Source organism: Aquarana catesbeiana, linkage group LG02, assembly GCF_042186555.1.
Source record: "Aquarana catesbeiana isolate 2022-GZ linkage group LG02, ASM4218655v1, whole genome shotgun sequence".
Classification (NCBI taxonomy): Eukaryota; Metazoa; Chordata; class Amphibia; order Anura; family Ranidae; genus Aquarana; species Aquarana catesbeiana.
Window position 1 is genome coordinate 309395123 of NC_133325.1, and position 15808 is coordinate 309410930.

Below are 15808 nucleotides of genomic sequence, written 5' to 3' on the forward strand. Positions count from 1 at the left end.
TCACCTCCTTCATTCATAGTAGCTGTACTTTAGCTTCCATGAATGAGAAGCGGTCTATGAATGGGTGAATGAATAAAAGGTCTGCCTCCTCTATGCATAGGGCATTTTTAATTGTGGGAAGCTATAATACAGCTTTTATCAATGGAAGGGAGGAGCCGAGTGCCTATGACATGTCCAGCAGCTCGCATTAAACTCCACAACACCAAAATATTACCACTGCTGGGGTATGCAGGGAAGGGGGCAGATGACAGATGATTTAGAACTTAGAATTCAGGTTTAGATGAAGAGAGCAGCCACCAGCACAAGAGACACTTCTCATTCAATGCAAGTACTGTCCCTTGTACAGATTTAAAAAAATAAATACTAAACCTACAGTGTACTTCCACTTTTGAAGCCAAATTGGGTCAACACCTACTTTATATGTGTTACATGTTTCATTCAGATAGCATAACTGGCAGCTCACCTTTCTTAGATGCTCTGTTCTGGACGTTCCAGCAAGGAAAATCGTACATAATTCTCTTTGTTTATGAGGGGCAGCTGTGTTTGTACTGTGCAGTCAGATATTCACTATCAATTTTACCTAGGTTTGAACACTGTCTGTCCTAACAAAGGAAATGGTCTTAGGCTGGCCATACATTATACAATTGTTTTTAGATTTACCAAAACTATATAATATGAGATCAAAACTAAACACTTTCAATTTGCATGCAATCGGACAGGCCTTTGCACTACATAGTTGAAGGTAAATCTAAAATAAATTGAATAAGAAAAAATTGTATAATGTATGGTCAGCCTTATTCTAGAATTGGGGCTGACCCATGATTGTTGGTTAACCAGTTACCAACAAGCCCATAGCCAAATGACGGCTGCAGGGTGGTTGGATAACTCTGGGAGGGCGTACAGTGACGTTCTCCCAGAATCCTGCTCTTGCGCGCCCCCGAGAACATCCGTGACCGAAACGGTGCATCACGGTAAACGGCTAATTGCGGCCGTTTACCATGTGATCGTTCCGTCAAATGACGGAGCGATCACATATAAGCAAACCGGCGTCATGTCATGACGCCGGTTCCTTCCTCCTCTGTACCGACCGGTACAGTGTGAGAGGAGAGGGGGAGAGATCGGATGGCAGCAGCGCTGTGGACTGGATGTGTAGTGCCCACAGCGCTACTCTGTGACAATTGCAGTCACATCCAGCCATCCATCCATCCATCCAAGCTCAGCCATCCCTCCATGCTCAGCAATACCCTGCACTACTCTGCAATGCTCTGCAATGCCCTGCAATACCCCGCAATACTCGGTGATACCCAGTCATACTCTGCCATACCCAGCCATAATCGGCTATACTCGACCTCTGTATGTGGACAGCCTGTGGAAGTCTCACACATGTGGTATTGCCGTACTCAGGAGGAGTAGGAGAATCTATTTTGGGGTGTCATTTTTAAAATGTACATGCTATGTGTTAGAAATATTGCATAAATGGACAACTTTGTGTTAAAAAAAAAAATGCGTTTTAACCACTTCCCGCCCGCCGGCTGTCATACGACGTCCTTGACTTTGTGCGGGGATATCTGAATGATGCCTGCAGATACAGGCATCATTCAGATATCAGCTTTTTCAGCCGGCAATTCCCTACACCATAAGAATGATCATAGTGGCTGTTCCACTGCTTGATCGTTCTTACGGGAGGCGAGAGGGGACTCCCTCCCGCCGCCCTCAGGTGCTTCTAACGACTCACTGCTACGATCGAAGCCAGGATCGTTTTTTTTTTAATTTAATTTCAGGCTTCCCAGCCTAGAGGTGAGATGTGGGGTCTTATTGACCCCATATCTCACTGTAAAGAGGACCTGTCATGCCATATTCCTATTACAAGGGATGATTACATTCCTTGTAATAGGAATAAAAGTGATCAAAAAAAATTTTTTTTGGAAAAAAGCGTCAAACTAAAATAAATAAAGTAAAATGAACAATAAAAAAAAAAAAAAACATTTTTCCCCGTGTCCCCGTGTGCTCGCATGCAGAAGCGAACGCATACGAAAGTCCCGTGCACATATGAAAATGGTGTTCAAACCACACATGTGAGGTATCGTGCGATCGGTAGAGCGAGAGCAATAATTTTGGCCCTAGACCTCCTCTGTAACTCAAAACATGTAACCAGTAAAAAATGTTAAAGCATTGCCTATGGGGATTTTTAAGTAGCGAAGTTTGGCGCCATTCCACGAGCGTATGCAATTTTGAAGGGTGACATGTTAGGTATCTATTTACTCGGCATAACTTCATCTTTCACATTATGCAAAAACATTGGGCTAACTTTACTGTTTTTTTTTTTTTTTAAAGCACAACTTTTTTTTTTTTTTAAAAGCGTTCCAAAAATTGCTGCGCAAATACCGCGCGAGATAAAAAGTTGCAATGACCGCCATTGTATTCTCTAGGGTCTTTGCTAAAAAAACATATATAATGTTTTGGGGTTCTATGTAATTTTCTAGCAAATTAATGATGATTTTTACATGTGGGAGAGAAATGTCAGAATTGGCCTGGGTGCTCCAGAACGCCTGAAGGTGCTCCGTGCGTGTTGGGCCTTTGTATGTGGCCACGCTGTGTAAAAGTCTCACACATGTGGTATCGCCATACTCGGGAGTAATAGCAGAATGTGTTTTGGGGTGTAATTTGTGGTATGGATATGCTGTGTGTGAGAAATAACCTGCTAATATGACAATTTTGTGAAAAAAAAAATCTTGATTTTTGCAAAGAATTGTGGGGAAAAAAATGACAACTTCAAAAAACTCATCATGCATCTTTCTAAATACATTGGAATGTATGCTTTCCAAAAAGGGGTCATTTGGGGGCTATTTGTACTTTTCTGGCATGTTAGGGTCTCAAGAAATTAGATAGGCCGTCAGTACTTCAGGTGTGATCAATTTTCAGATATTGGCACCATAGCTTTTGGACTCCATAACTTTCACAAAGACCAAATAATATACACCGATTTGGGTTATTTTTACCGAAATGTAGCGGTATAAATTTTGGCCAAAATATATGAAGAAAAATTACTAAATAAAGGAAAAATCTTGCGAGCCACAATAATCCAATGCCCAATGAAGAACTAACTTAAATCAAAGTACCCAGCTGCGAACGCAGATCACGTATTCATGACCGTGCACTAAACATAAATTAAAAATTGTGCTGCGCTTAGGTGTGTGCCATATGTGTCTGTTCACCGTAGTGATACCATATACAATAAAAATATAAAAAAGTATCTCTCATGCCTCCTAAAGTGTGATGTGCAAATAATTAGGTTGTCTTAACCTATAATATAGTCTGTGTACATAAAATGAATGAACAAAATAATCAAAGTGAAAAAACACCTATTAATCAATACTCTGCATAAAAATAAATAAACAAATGAAAAAAGACATGCACTGTTTGCCATACTCTACATACAGTGTAACATGCAATACTTTGAATACATTCATATGAGTGACAAGTGATGCTTAAATAAAACAGTATAATCCCTAATAGTGAAAAGTCATCCAAGAAAACTTCATATAACAGTGTTCAGAAAAAGTTCCAAAAAGGAAATTCTGTGCATAAAGTGCTCAAAAAGAAAAATAAATATCCGACTAATCCAACGTGCCGAGTCCAAGTGTTCTAAAACATGCCGCGATGTGCCTCAGTGACCCCCAAAGTGGTTGCGCTCACCTTAGAGCGTGTGACACAGTGTTCAGCTGCGTCAAATCACACTGTGGAGCCACCCCCGGGCTCTGTATAACTAGTAAGAAACGACCTCCAGCCAGGCTTTCTATGGCTCCATAGGCATCATACCAGAAAAAAAAAGACTATATAGTGTAATACCGCCAAACAATTTTTATTAAAAAAATATACCGAATCCCCACAATGGGGTACTCACATTTTACAGGTGCTTCTGTGCACCATACAATATAGGTCTAAAATCGTCGATCAGCGTGCTGCGGGGTATTGGATCCTCACAACCCAGCTCTGTGCTGTCCGCTCCGTCCTGGCCCCTCCCCTACGCGTCTTCGACACAGGGAGTCACGTGTCTTCATCAGGGGGATAAAATGTGAGTACCCCATTGTGGGGATTGGGTATATTTTTTAACACTGTGTCACATGCTCTAAAAGGTGAGCGCAACCACTTTGGGGGTCACTGAGGCACATCACGGCATGTTTTAGAACACTTGGACTCGGCACGTTGGATTAAACGGATATTTATTTATCTTTTTGAACACTTTATGCACAGAATTTCCTTTTTGGAACTTTTTATGAACACTGTTATATGAAGTTTTCTTGGATGATTTTTCACTATTAGGGATTATACTGTTTTATTTAAGCATCACTTGTCACTCATATGAATGTATTCAAAGTATTGCATGTTACACTGTATGTAAAGTAAGGCAAACAGTGCATGTCTTTTTTCATTTGTTTATTTATTTATTTTTATGCAGAGTATCGATTAATAGGTGTTTTTTCACTTTGATTATTTTGTTCATTCATTTTATGTATACAGACTATATTATAGGTTAAGACAACCTAATTATTTGCACATCACACTTTAGGAGGAATGAGAGATACTTTTTTATATTTTTATTGTATATGGTATCACTACGGTGAACAGACACATATGGCACACACCTAAGCGCAGCGCAATTTTTCATTTAAGAAAAATTACTAATTTGCAAAATTTTATAACAGAAACAAAGAAAAATGCATTTTTTACTGAATTTTCAGTCTTTTTTCTTTTATAGTGCAAAAAATAAAGAACCCAGCGGTGATTATATACCACCAAAAGAAAGCTCTATTTGTGTAAAAAAAAGGACAAGAATTTCATATAGGTACAGTGTTGCATGACTGAGTAATTGTCATTCAAAATGTGAGAGCACCGAAAGCTGAAAATTGGTCTGGTTATTAAAGGGGTTTAAGTGCCCGGTGGTCAAGTGGTTAATCAATCACCTTAAAATACCAGTTTCTAGGCTGTTCCTGCAAAGACCAAGTAACCCCAAACTCCTACCTCTGCTTATTTTAAATAAATATGCCCATCCAAGCAGGACCATCTTAATAGCATCATTGGCCCCTGGCAAGTAATGCTCTGGGGCCCCTACAATGGAGACAGTGCAGGTAAACAGACATCAAGTGGGTAGGAGGCAGACAAGCGGAGCTTCTCCTTTAGGGTGGAGCTCCGCATTAACTACATGAACAATCATTCTGTACAGCAAAGAAACAAAGGGAAAATACTACAAACATAAAGTAACAAAGCTGTCCTGTGCATATAATATATCTGCTAGATTGATGCCTCCCCAGCTCTATGGTCCCTCTACACCCCAGCACTCTGACCCCTCTACAACCTAGATATCCCCCCAGCACTCTGACCCCTCTAAAACATAGATATCCCCCCAGTACTCTGCCCCCCCCCCCAGGTACCCCCCCAGCACTCTGACCCCTCTACACCCCAGATATCCCCCAGCACTCTGACCCCACTACACCCCAGATATCCCCCCAGCACTCTGACCCCTCTACACCCCAGATATTCCCCCCAGAACTGTGATATACCTACCATAATATACCCCTTGTATTGTGGCCCCACTACATCCCTGATACCCTCCTACACTGTGGCCTCTCTACATCCCTGATACCTCTAGCACTATAGCCACCCAAGCTACCCCAAGCATTGCTACCCCCTCTACACCCCAGATCCCGCCTCAGCATTGTTTTCCCCCATACACCCTTGATATCCCCCAGCACCATTATTCCATCCATGTAGAACCCCCTTTTCCAGTGACGATACAGTGCATGTAAACTTTTGGCTGTGTGCCCACATATACCAATCAAACAGGCAGAAGGAGGGGCGGAGGAGGGAACATCCCTCCGGGCATTCCAAGCCCTTCGTTGCAAACAGTGCTGGACAGCAGGGCTCACAATGACACCATCCACAAAGCTACTTCCGCAGGTGGGCTCTCAATGCTACCGACTCAGCAGCTCCCACTCCAGCTCCTATCCCGCAGCCTTCGAGTCCCGAGCATTCAAGCTGCATTGGAGGGGGGGGGGGGGGGGTCAGAGCATCACTGGTGCTCCAGCCCTGCCCCTCCCTGCTGGCTGTGAAATAATTGGTATCGTTCTGCACAGCACGGCACACCGCTGCCAGCCTGCCTCCCCTGTGTATCCATCACTCTCAGTGCCATCATGGGGCCCCCAATTTTGGGGCAGTGTGAGCTCAAGGATCAGCTGTTTTAGGGAAAGTGCAGGGGCCCCCAATGCAGCTGGGGCCCCTGGGCAGTGCCCATTCATTAAGACAGCCCTGCATCCAAGCACCACCCCATTCTCACTGTCCATGCCACTGAACCTTTTAAAAAAAAAATCTGAACTACCCCACTGCAGTATTTTTATAGCACAGATGTTGCACAGCACAGAATGACTGGCAAGAGGCTGCAGTCCCACTAATAGGATCTATAAAAGATATCTTTAGACAGGGAATCATAAGTAATGTATATAAATTTAAATTTAGGTGGAGTGAATGGACTTTCTAACATAGTAACAGGTAACTTTTACTCACTTAAAATTGCCACTTAAAATGACTTGCTGAAATACGAGAAACCTTCTTTAAGTATATTTAAATTTATGCAAATAACAGTGGGTTTCATAAATCAGAGCAATAATTTGAGGAAACACTCATTCTGTATGAAAAATATGTAATCTAACAGAAGAAAGTTAAAATCGACATAGCTTGTGGGTGGTCAGGGAATGTTCAGTGCTACTCAGTATCAGTTAGGCTTAATGTACATGGGATGTTTTACAACCTCTCCTAAATAATTTAACTTGACAGATAGTAACCGCGTTTTGCCGTTTTTTTTTTTTTTTTTTTTTTTAAATAATCGAAAATTAAGTTACTGCGTTTACACACATTTATAAGCTGTTACAGGCATGTGGCATTTCAAATGCCTCTGAACATAAGCCCTGAACGCATTTTTTTTGCTTTCCAAAAAAAGCTTCTAAACTCAACTGCCTAGAAACGACTATAAACGACCCTGTGTACATGTACTAATAAGATAACATTGAGGATAGTTCAGGGGTAGCTGAAAAAATGCACAACTGCTCCTAAACATCCGTTTACCAGCAGCAGTGTACATGAAGCCTAGTGACTGCTAAAAGGACTGTTAGCTGCTAAAATATATTTAAAGTGTATTACTTATTCAAGTTCATTACTTTACATGATGATTAGGTTTTATAAATGGATTAAATAACTGTGTTAAGATAGACTTTACATGATAAACAGGATGTAACCAACCACAGACCGTTTCTGAATATGTGGTAATCGTATATATACTATTTTCTCAATCCTCCCACTTGCAACTTCACACGCTTCATTACTTAACAAACATCAAAAGCGATGGCCATTTTTTGGTTATTAGGATATTTCAAGGTACACGTTTCAGTTTTTTAAACACATTGTGCCAATACTACTGTTTTTCTATGTATACGTTATTATCCATTTTCTGGTTAATAGGATATTTCAAGGTACACTTTGTAGTTTTTTTAATGTCCTCATACTACGGTTTTGCAATGTATGGGTTATTAACCAAAGATGTTAGAACTTTTGCAAGCCATATACTGATCGAAATTCAGCAGGTTTGGCAGGGATCAGCAGAATTTTGATGAATGTGTGGTCGTCCTCTTCTGTTGGAATAAGTTGAACATTTTTTCCTTGATCAGCAGCTGCAGCCAATCAGTGAGTCTCTCTATCTGAATACAATGTTTCAGTCTGGGTTCACACTATTGCAATGTAAGATATTGCATGTGATTCGCACCCCATTGCTGTGCACATCACATGCGATGTCTGTGCAATGCGAATTCAGCCAGTTGTATGGCTGAACTCGCATTGGATTCGCACGAAAATAGTGCAGGAACGTTTTTTTTCCTGTACTGGAATCGGATCGCATGGGTGTTCACACCCATGTGATCTGATTCCTGCCCAAATTCTAAGTTCGCACTGTGATCTGTGAACCGATCTGGGGGGGGGGGGTCATTAACTTTGTACTGACTCCCACAGCGGTTAGCAGAGGGCAGTGTGAACTGCCTGTGAGGGAGATGCTATTGCGGAAACCGGCACTGGAATTGCACTGGTTCCCGCATCGTATTTGTGTGAAACGGGACTCATGGCTAAAAAGGGAAAAAACTAAACATGTATGAACAGCTTTAGACTGTGAATGAACAGTATAGAAATCTGTACAGTGATGTGTAAACGTTATCTTTAAAATAAACAGCAGGAGTTTGAATACTAAATCTACATTGTTTAGCTTTTTTGGTCAAAGTGGACAGGACAAGGAGGGAAGCTGCTGCCCAGTATGAAACAAAAGTACAGATGTTATATATAGGCAAGGGAGTTATTAATTGAATTTCTGGGACTTCAAATAAAGAAGGATGCCCATATCTATCTCACCTGGCAGCATCCTCTTCCAGCAGGAGTTTTACAAACTGTCTGGGTATATGTAATGAAAGGACACTCTCGGCCATTTGCTCCAGTATCCGCAGGTGGTTACCATCTGTTGTAGGAAAGCGGTACATGCGGCAGATTGCACCTCCAAACACTGTGAATTAACAAGATGAGAATAAGCTTAAGGCTCTACTGCATACATAACATTTACTGATGTCTGGCAGAACCAATGTCTAGTTTTTCACAACTATACAAATTAATTTTACGTTTATATGCTATATATGCGACAAAGGGGTCTGTACCTGTAACTTGGAGTGTGTAACTATTCATCCACAGAAGACCCAGTCTAGGCTACTTTCACACTGAGGCACTTTACAGGCCTGCAAAGCACCTGTAAACCGCCTCTCCTGTCACTCCAGTGTGAAGGCCCGAGTGCTTTCAGAACGCTAAAAAAAGTCCTGCAAGCAGCATCTTTGAGGTGCTTTAAAGTGGTTGTAAACCCTTACAGAACACTTTGACCTACAGGTAAGCCTAGATTAAGGCTTACCTTACCTGTAAACCTACACGGTTTTGGAGACATTTGCAAAAAGACAGGCACCGCTGTATATGGGTAAGTGACACATCATGGGCTACTATGTGATGTATAGTAGCCCATTATGCTTTACCTTTGCAGGGAAACAAAGAGGAAGTAAACCCATCAGGGTTTACTTCTTCTTTAAGAGCGGTGTATACACCTCCCCTAAAGTGCCCCTGCCCATTGAAATCAATAGGCAGCACTGGCAAAGCAGGCGCTTTTAACCCTTTTTCGGCCACTAGCAGGGGTTAAAAGCACCCCGCTAGTGGCGGAAAAAGCAACGCTTTACCGCCGACGCTCCTAACTCCCCATTTTGAAAGTGCTCTTACAAACTATGCATACAAGCAAGCAACATTGCCTAAATAAATTACTATAAATCAGCTTACCTGATTTCAGAAGTGTATCTTTCCGTAAAGATGCATATTTTGAACGTATTCCTAAACATTCTGTTAAACTTTCATCAACTGGAATTACAGTCTAAAAACAAAAACATATATGTTTCACAGATAAAATATGTCAAAAACATTCACACTCTAAAAGAAACAACCATCCATGTTTTAGTGTGTATGGATAAAAGAATTCTATGGGGTACTGAATATTTTAACTAATGTAATATACATAAAACATAAGTCTTTGTGTAATCTTTCAAGAGAACCTATAAAACAGTGCTCTGAAGGAGGAAAGCAACAGTAGCCTACTCTGGGGGAAATTTACTAAAAGTGGAGAGTGCAGAATCTGGTGCAGCTGTGCATAGTAGCCAATCAGCTTCTAACATCAGCTTGTTCAGTTAAGCTTTGACAATAAAACCTGGAAGCTGACTGGTGCAGAGCTGCACCAGATTTTGCACATTCAAGTTTTAGTAACTCTCCCCCACTGTTCTTGGTTCTATCAGTGACAGATGTGATCGTAAATAAAGGATCATGTTGAAGGCCAACTTTCACTCTACATGATTCCATACTGTTTGGCACCAAGGCATGTAATTAGTGAAAATGCTATCTTTGACATGCTTAACTGTCACTCATATCTTATACCTTTCACAACGGAACGTCTTGACATATGCAAAAATGATCAGAGCTTACAAACACTGGGTAACACTGGCAGGGATAGCATGGGTGGGTAATGCTTAACTTAAAGTAGAAGTCCATCCTAAAACTAAAATCCCTGCATCTACAGATGTCCACAATCTAACACTAACCTATCTAGCCCTGTAAAGAAGAAATCAGTATATTTACCTTTTCTATAGGAGATCCGACCCAATCGCACGCTGAGCTGTCAGCCGCGGCTTCGCTGTGGAGGTGGGTGTAGAGGACACGTCCGACAACGGCAGCCCCATAGTGAGTCTATGGGTGACGTCGCCCCATATTCATTTCACAGCCTTTGTCGGCTGTTTCCTCTGCAGAGCTTCGGCCGCTGGAGATCGGGTTGGATCGGCTTCAGAAAAGGTATGTATACTAATTTTTTCTTTACAGGGCTAGATAGGTTAGTCTTGGAATGTGGATGTCTGTAGTTGCAGGAATTTTAGTTTAAGGGTGGACTTGCACTATAACTTTATGACGACTGACAGGTTTCGTGAACAACATTGATTATCTCATTACAACAGCATCTGAAAATCAGTGGGATGTATTAGGCAGAATGTAAACATGTTGTCTCTGAAGTTAATGCGTTGAAAGCAGAAAAATGGTCATCACAGTTTGTTGTGTATGTGGCTCATACTGTCCACAGACAAAAGTGTATACAATGAGAACGTAAGCATCAGAACTGGACCATGAAGCAATGAAAGAAGAAGGCCTGGTCTGATAGACCATATTGTCTTTTACATCCTGTGGATGGTGGATGGATGCACTATGGGAAGAAAAAAATCTGGCAGTATAATGCTTTGGGTAATATTCTGCAGGGAAGCATTGGGTCCAGTCATTCATGTGAGTGTTACTTAACACATACCACCTGCTTAAACATTGTTGCTGACCAAGTATACTGCCTCTTTCACCAGGAAAATGTGCCCTGCCACATTGTAAAAATGGTTTAAGAACGATTTGAAAAACACAACAAGTTTGAGGTGTTAACTTGGCCACCAAATTCTCCAGATCTCAATCTATCCAGGACTTAAGGATCTGATTTGGTGCCAGATAACACAGCATACCTTCAGAGGCCAAGTGGCATTCATGCCATGATGGGTCAGGGCTATTTTGGGGCAAGAGGTGGATGGTCAAAGTTATGGCTGATCGAGAGAGATATTAGAGAGATAGAGAGATAGAGAGATAGACACACACAGTAACCACCCCTCACATGTTTGTAAATAATTTATTCTATCTTTTCATGTGACAACACTGAAGAAATGACACTTTGCTACAATGTAAAGTAGTGAGTGTACAGCTTGTATAACAGTGTAAATTTGCTGTCCCCGCAAAATAACTCAACACACAGCTATTAATGTCTAAACCGCTGGCAACATAAGTGAGTACACCCCTAAGTGAAAATGTCCAAATTGGGCCCAATTAGCCATTTTCCCTCCCCGATGTCATGTGGCTTGTTAGTATTACAAGGTCTCAGGTGTTAATTGGGAGCAGGTGTGTTAAATTTAGTGTTATCGCTCTCACTCTCTCATACTGGTCACTGGAAGTTCAACATGGCTCCTCATGGCAAAGAACTCACTGAGGATCTGAAATAAATGTTGCTCTACATAAAGATGGCCTAGGCTATAAGAAGATTGATTGCCAAGACTCTGAAACTGAGCTGCAGCATGATGGCCAAGACCATACAGCAGTTTAACAGGGCAGGTTCCACTCAGAACAGGCCTTGCCATGGTCGACCAATGAAGTTGAGTACACATGCTCAGCATCATATCCAGAGGTTGTCTTTGGGAAATAGATATATGAATGCTGCCAGCATTGCTGCAGAGATTGAAGGGGTGGGGGGTCAGCCTGTCAGTGCTCAGACCATACACCGCACACTGCATCAAATTGGTCTGCATGGCTGTCATCCCAGAAAGAAGCCTCTTCTAAAGATGATGCACAAGAAAGCCTGCAAACAGTTTTGCTGAAGACAAGCAGACTAAGGACATGGATTACTGGAACTGTGCCCTGTGGTGTGATGAGACCAAGACAAACCTATTTGGTTCAGATGGTGTCAAGCGTGTGTGGCGGCAACCAGGTGAGAAAAACAAAAACAAGTGTGTCTTACCTACAGTCAAGCATGGTGGTGGGAGTGTCATGGTCTAGGGCTGCATGTGTGCTGCCGGCATTGGGGAGCTACAGTTCATTGAGGAACCATGAATGCCAGCATGTACTGTGACATACTGAAGCAGAGCATGATCCCCTCCCTTCAGAGACCTCCAAGATGACCACTGCCTTGCTAAAGAAGCTGAGGGTAAAGGTGATGGACTGGCCAAGAATGTCTCCAGACCTAAACCCTATTGAGCATCTGTGTGGCAATTTAACACACCTGCTCCCCATTCACACCTAAGACCTTGTAATACTAACGAGCCACATGACACCGGGGAGGGAAAATGGCTAATTGGGCCCAATTTGGACATTTTCACTTAGGGATGTACTCACTTTTGTTGCCAGCGGTTTAGACATTATTGGCTGTGTGTTATACAAGCCGTACACTCACTACTTTACATTCCAGCAAAGTTTCATTTATTCAGTGTTGCCACATGAAAAGATAGAATAAAATATTTACAAAAAATGTGAGGGGTGTAGCCCAACCCCTGAAAAACAACCTCACACCATAATTCCCCCTCCACCAAATAATTTGGACTAGTGCACAAAGCAAGGTCCAAAAAGACATGGATGGACAAGTTTGGGATGGAGAAACTTGACTGGCCTGCACAGAGTCCTGATCTCAACCTGATAGAACATCTTTGGAAAAAATTAGAGCGGAGACTGCAAGCCAGACCTTCTCGTCCAACATCAGTGCCTGACCTCACAAATGCACTTCTGGAAGAAACATTCCCATAGACACACTCCTAAACCTTGTGGACTGCCTTCCCAAAAGAGTTGAAGCTATTACAGTTGCAAAGGGTGGGCCAACACAATATTGAACCCTACGGACTAAGACTGAGATGCCATTAACCACTTCTATACCGCGCAAATTCCAGCACTCCTCTCCTACACGTAAAAATCATTTTTTTTCCTAGGCACCCCTCCTCTTCTGGGGTGCCCCGTCGGCGCTCCTGGCTCCACCCCTTTCATCAGGCACTCCAACAGAAAGCCACTTTTCCTGGGGGCACCCATGCGAGCGTGCTCCCAAGTCCCGCTGCTGTGTCCATTGACACAGACAGCAGGACTTGACCCCACCCCCTGCTCCCGTGTCACTGGATTTGATTGACAGCAGCGGGAGCTAATGGCTCCAGCTGTTATCAAGCTGTCCAATGAGGACAGAGACAGCAGCTGGAGGCACTGGGCTCGTGCACATCACTGGATCAAATGGGCTCAGGTAAGAAAAAGGATAGAATGCATTAAGGTGAAAAACGTTGAGGCTTTACAATCACTTTAATGTTACCATGCTTGATAGTTCAGACAGGTTGAGCTCCGTGTTTGCATACCCTGGACATTACATCTCTGGACACTACTGGAGACAAGGTCCCTATCCCATGTAAAGTGATATCTTTGAAAGCACTCCTCTGACCCTCTATACTATACTATCGACTATATTTTCTGTTAACTATAATATATGTAAAATGTGCTTTATATACATGTAACCTGTCTGATTTAAATAAAAGTTAGAAAAAAAATTATTATTTTAATAATTTTAATTATTCAGTTAAATGAAAATATGAACAGTGTTGCTGTGACCAGATTATACTTACTCTTCCGTTAACAGTATCCAGTGATCTATTAACAGGAGGACGCTGATCAACTTTCTCTTCCATTTGCCAACCTATAATAGTGATGTTACCTACACGTTCTTGTTCAGCAGACCTGCAAAGAGGAAGGATTTGATTTGACAGGATATCTATAACAGCCAAACTCAGGGAACTCTAATCACTCCATAATCAGACTTTGGAACAAGCTTTCCTCTACCTAACATGCATGATCACCATTAAACGCATATCAAGAAATATGCTTATTTCTGCCTAGGAGGTTGCAAATATCGCAGGTCATTTTTTCCTGCACTACATCAATGTGATAAATTGCACTCCATACACGGGGAGCCTGGTGCATAAAAGCGCTGAAAATGCTCATGCTGTGCAATAATGTTTACCCTAGTTTGGCATGCATGCCAATTTTTTCTTTACCTTTACATTAGGCTATGCTTATTATTGTCTGTATTCAATACCTCATGGAAATCAACCCTAGCTTAAAAGGGAATACTGTATAGAGTGTTTTGAATTTATACACATTTTCTTTCTTTATTATCAACAGGAATAAAGAATCACAGCGATTCATCCCTTATCAGAATATATTTACTGAGGTTTCAATCAGACAAAGCATGACTCAAAGCATTCTGTCTCTTCTCTGCTGCTTGTTTGGGTGCTTGGAGAATCTTTTGTGATGTATTGAAGGCAAAGTTAAATTTTAGATAGCATGTTACACGTTACACCCATATTTAGGGTGTAACATGCAACACCTTCCTAAGAACCTCCTTCCCGCCCCTAGAGCCCCCCTTCCCTGTGACAGTATGCAGGGGTTCCTCTCCCCTGCAGCCACTGTCCCATTTAAAATTGGCCCTGTTTTGCGGGGGGGGGGGGGGGGGGGGGGGGGAGATCTGTGAATGAATGCCACCACGGCAGACAGACTTGGTCCCCATGCACACAGGGCGTTAGAAAAAACGAGCTGCAAAGCCAATGCCAGGAAAAAGTAGCTGTAAAAATGCACTTTTAGTAGCCAACTGATCCCATTTTCAGCCCATTGATTTGAATAGAAGAGGCATCCAAGTCAGATCATGATGATCCAACTTGTGGTGCGACTTGTGCTGTGAGGATCTTAAAGGGAAACCTCATGCCAAAATTTAAAAAAAAACAAAACAAAACACCCGGACTGGGATCTCCTATCCATACTAGGCCCTTTGAGTCTGACAAGCGAACGCCCTCCCCCCCCCTCCCCGACCATACCAGGCCACATGCCCTCAACAGGGGTGGGGGGGGGGGTTGCACCAAAGCACCTTGTCCCCATGTCGATAAGGACAAGGGCCTCTTCCTGACAACCCTGAGCGGTGGTCGGAATCTGGAAATCCCCCTTTAACAAGGCCCCCAGATCCCGCCCCCCCATGTGAATGAGTATGGGGTACATTGTACCCCTACTCATTCACCCCGAAAAAAGGCAGTGTAGTATAAATAAAAACAAGAAATGGTTTTGACGAGTTCTTTATTAAAAAATTTCCTCCACTGTTCTCCCTCCAGTCCTCTCCACTGCTGCTGCTGCGGTCTTCTCCTCAGATGCTGACCCCGTTCATTGAGCCAGCTCTGCTCTATGCCGGTTGTTATATAGCCATGGTATGTGGACATCTGGTGACGTCACCACGAGACCCCGATGGATCTGGTGGCTTATCGGGGCTTCCAGATTCCGATAAGCCTCCTGCCCGTAGAGGTCCTTGTCCCCATCAACATAAAGAGAAGGTGCTTTGGTGTGGGGGGGTGCAAAGCCCCCTGCCCTAAAGCATCCACCCTCCCCCCAGGTTGAGGGCGTGTGGCCTGATATGGTCCTGGAGGGGGGCCCTCGCTCCCCCCCCCCTTTCCGGACCTGTTGGGCTGCATGCTTGGATAAGAGTTTGGTATGGATTTTGGGGACCCAATGCCTTTTTTTTGCCGTGGGCTTTCCCCTCAAAATCCATACCAGAAGGAAGGGTCTGGTA

At 42.7% G+C, this 15808-nt stretch overlaps 1 protein-coding gene across 11 annotated transcripts in view; it reads right to left on the bottom strand.

Moving 5' to 3' along the window:
• The window catches only part of INPP4A (inositol polyphosphate-4-phosphatase type I A), a 192851-nt gene that overhangs the window by 61217 nt on the left and 115826 nt on the right, over window positions 1-15808 (bottom strand). For all 11 annotated transcript variants that reach the window (XM_073614663.1, XM_073614662.1, XM_073614665.1 and 8 more), the window contains 3 exons: window positions 13824-13935; window positions 9400-9490; window positions 8446-8593 (listed from right to left, as the gene is read on the bottom strand). In XM_073614663.1, coding sequence (XP_073470764.1) covers window positions 8446-8593; window positions 9400-9490; window positions 13824-13935 — 351 coding nt within the window. The remainder of the gene's footprint in view (window positions 1-8445; window positions 8594-9399; window positions 9491-13823; window positions 13936-15808) is intronic.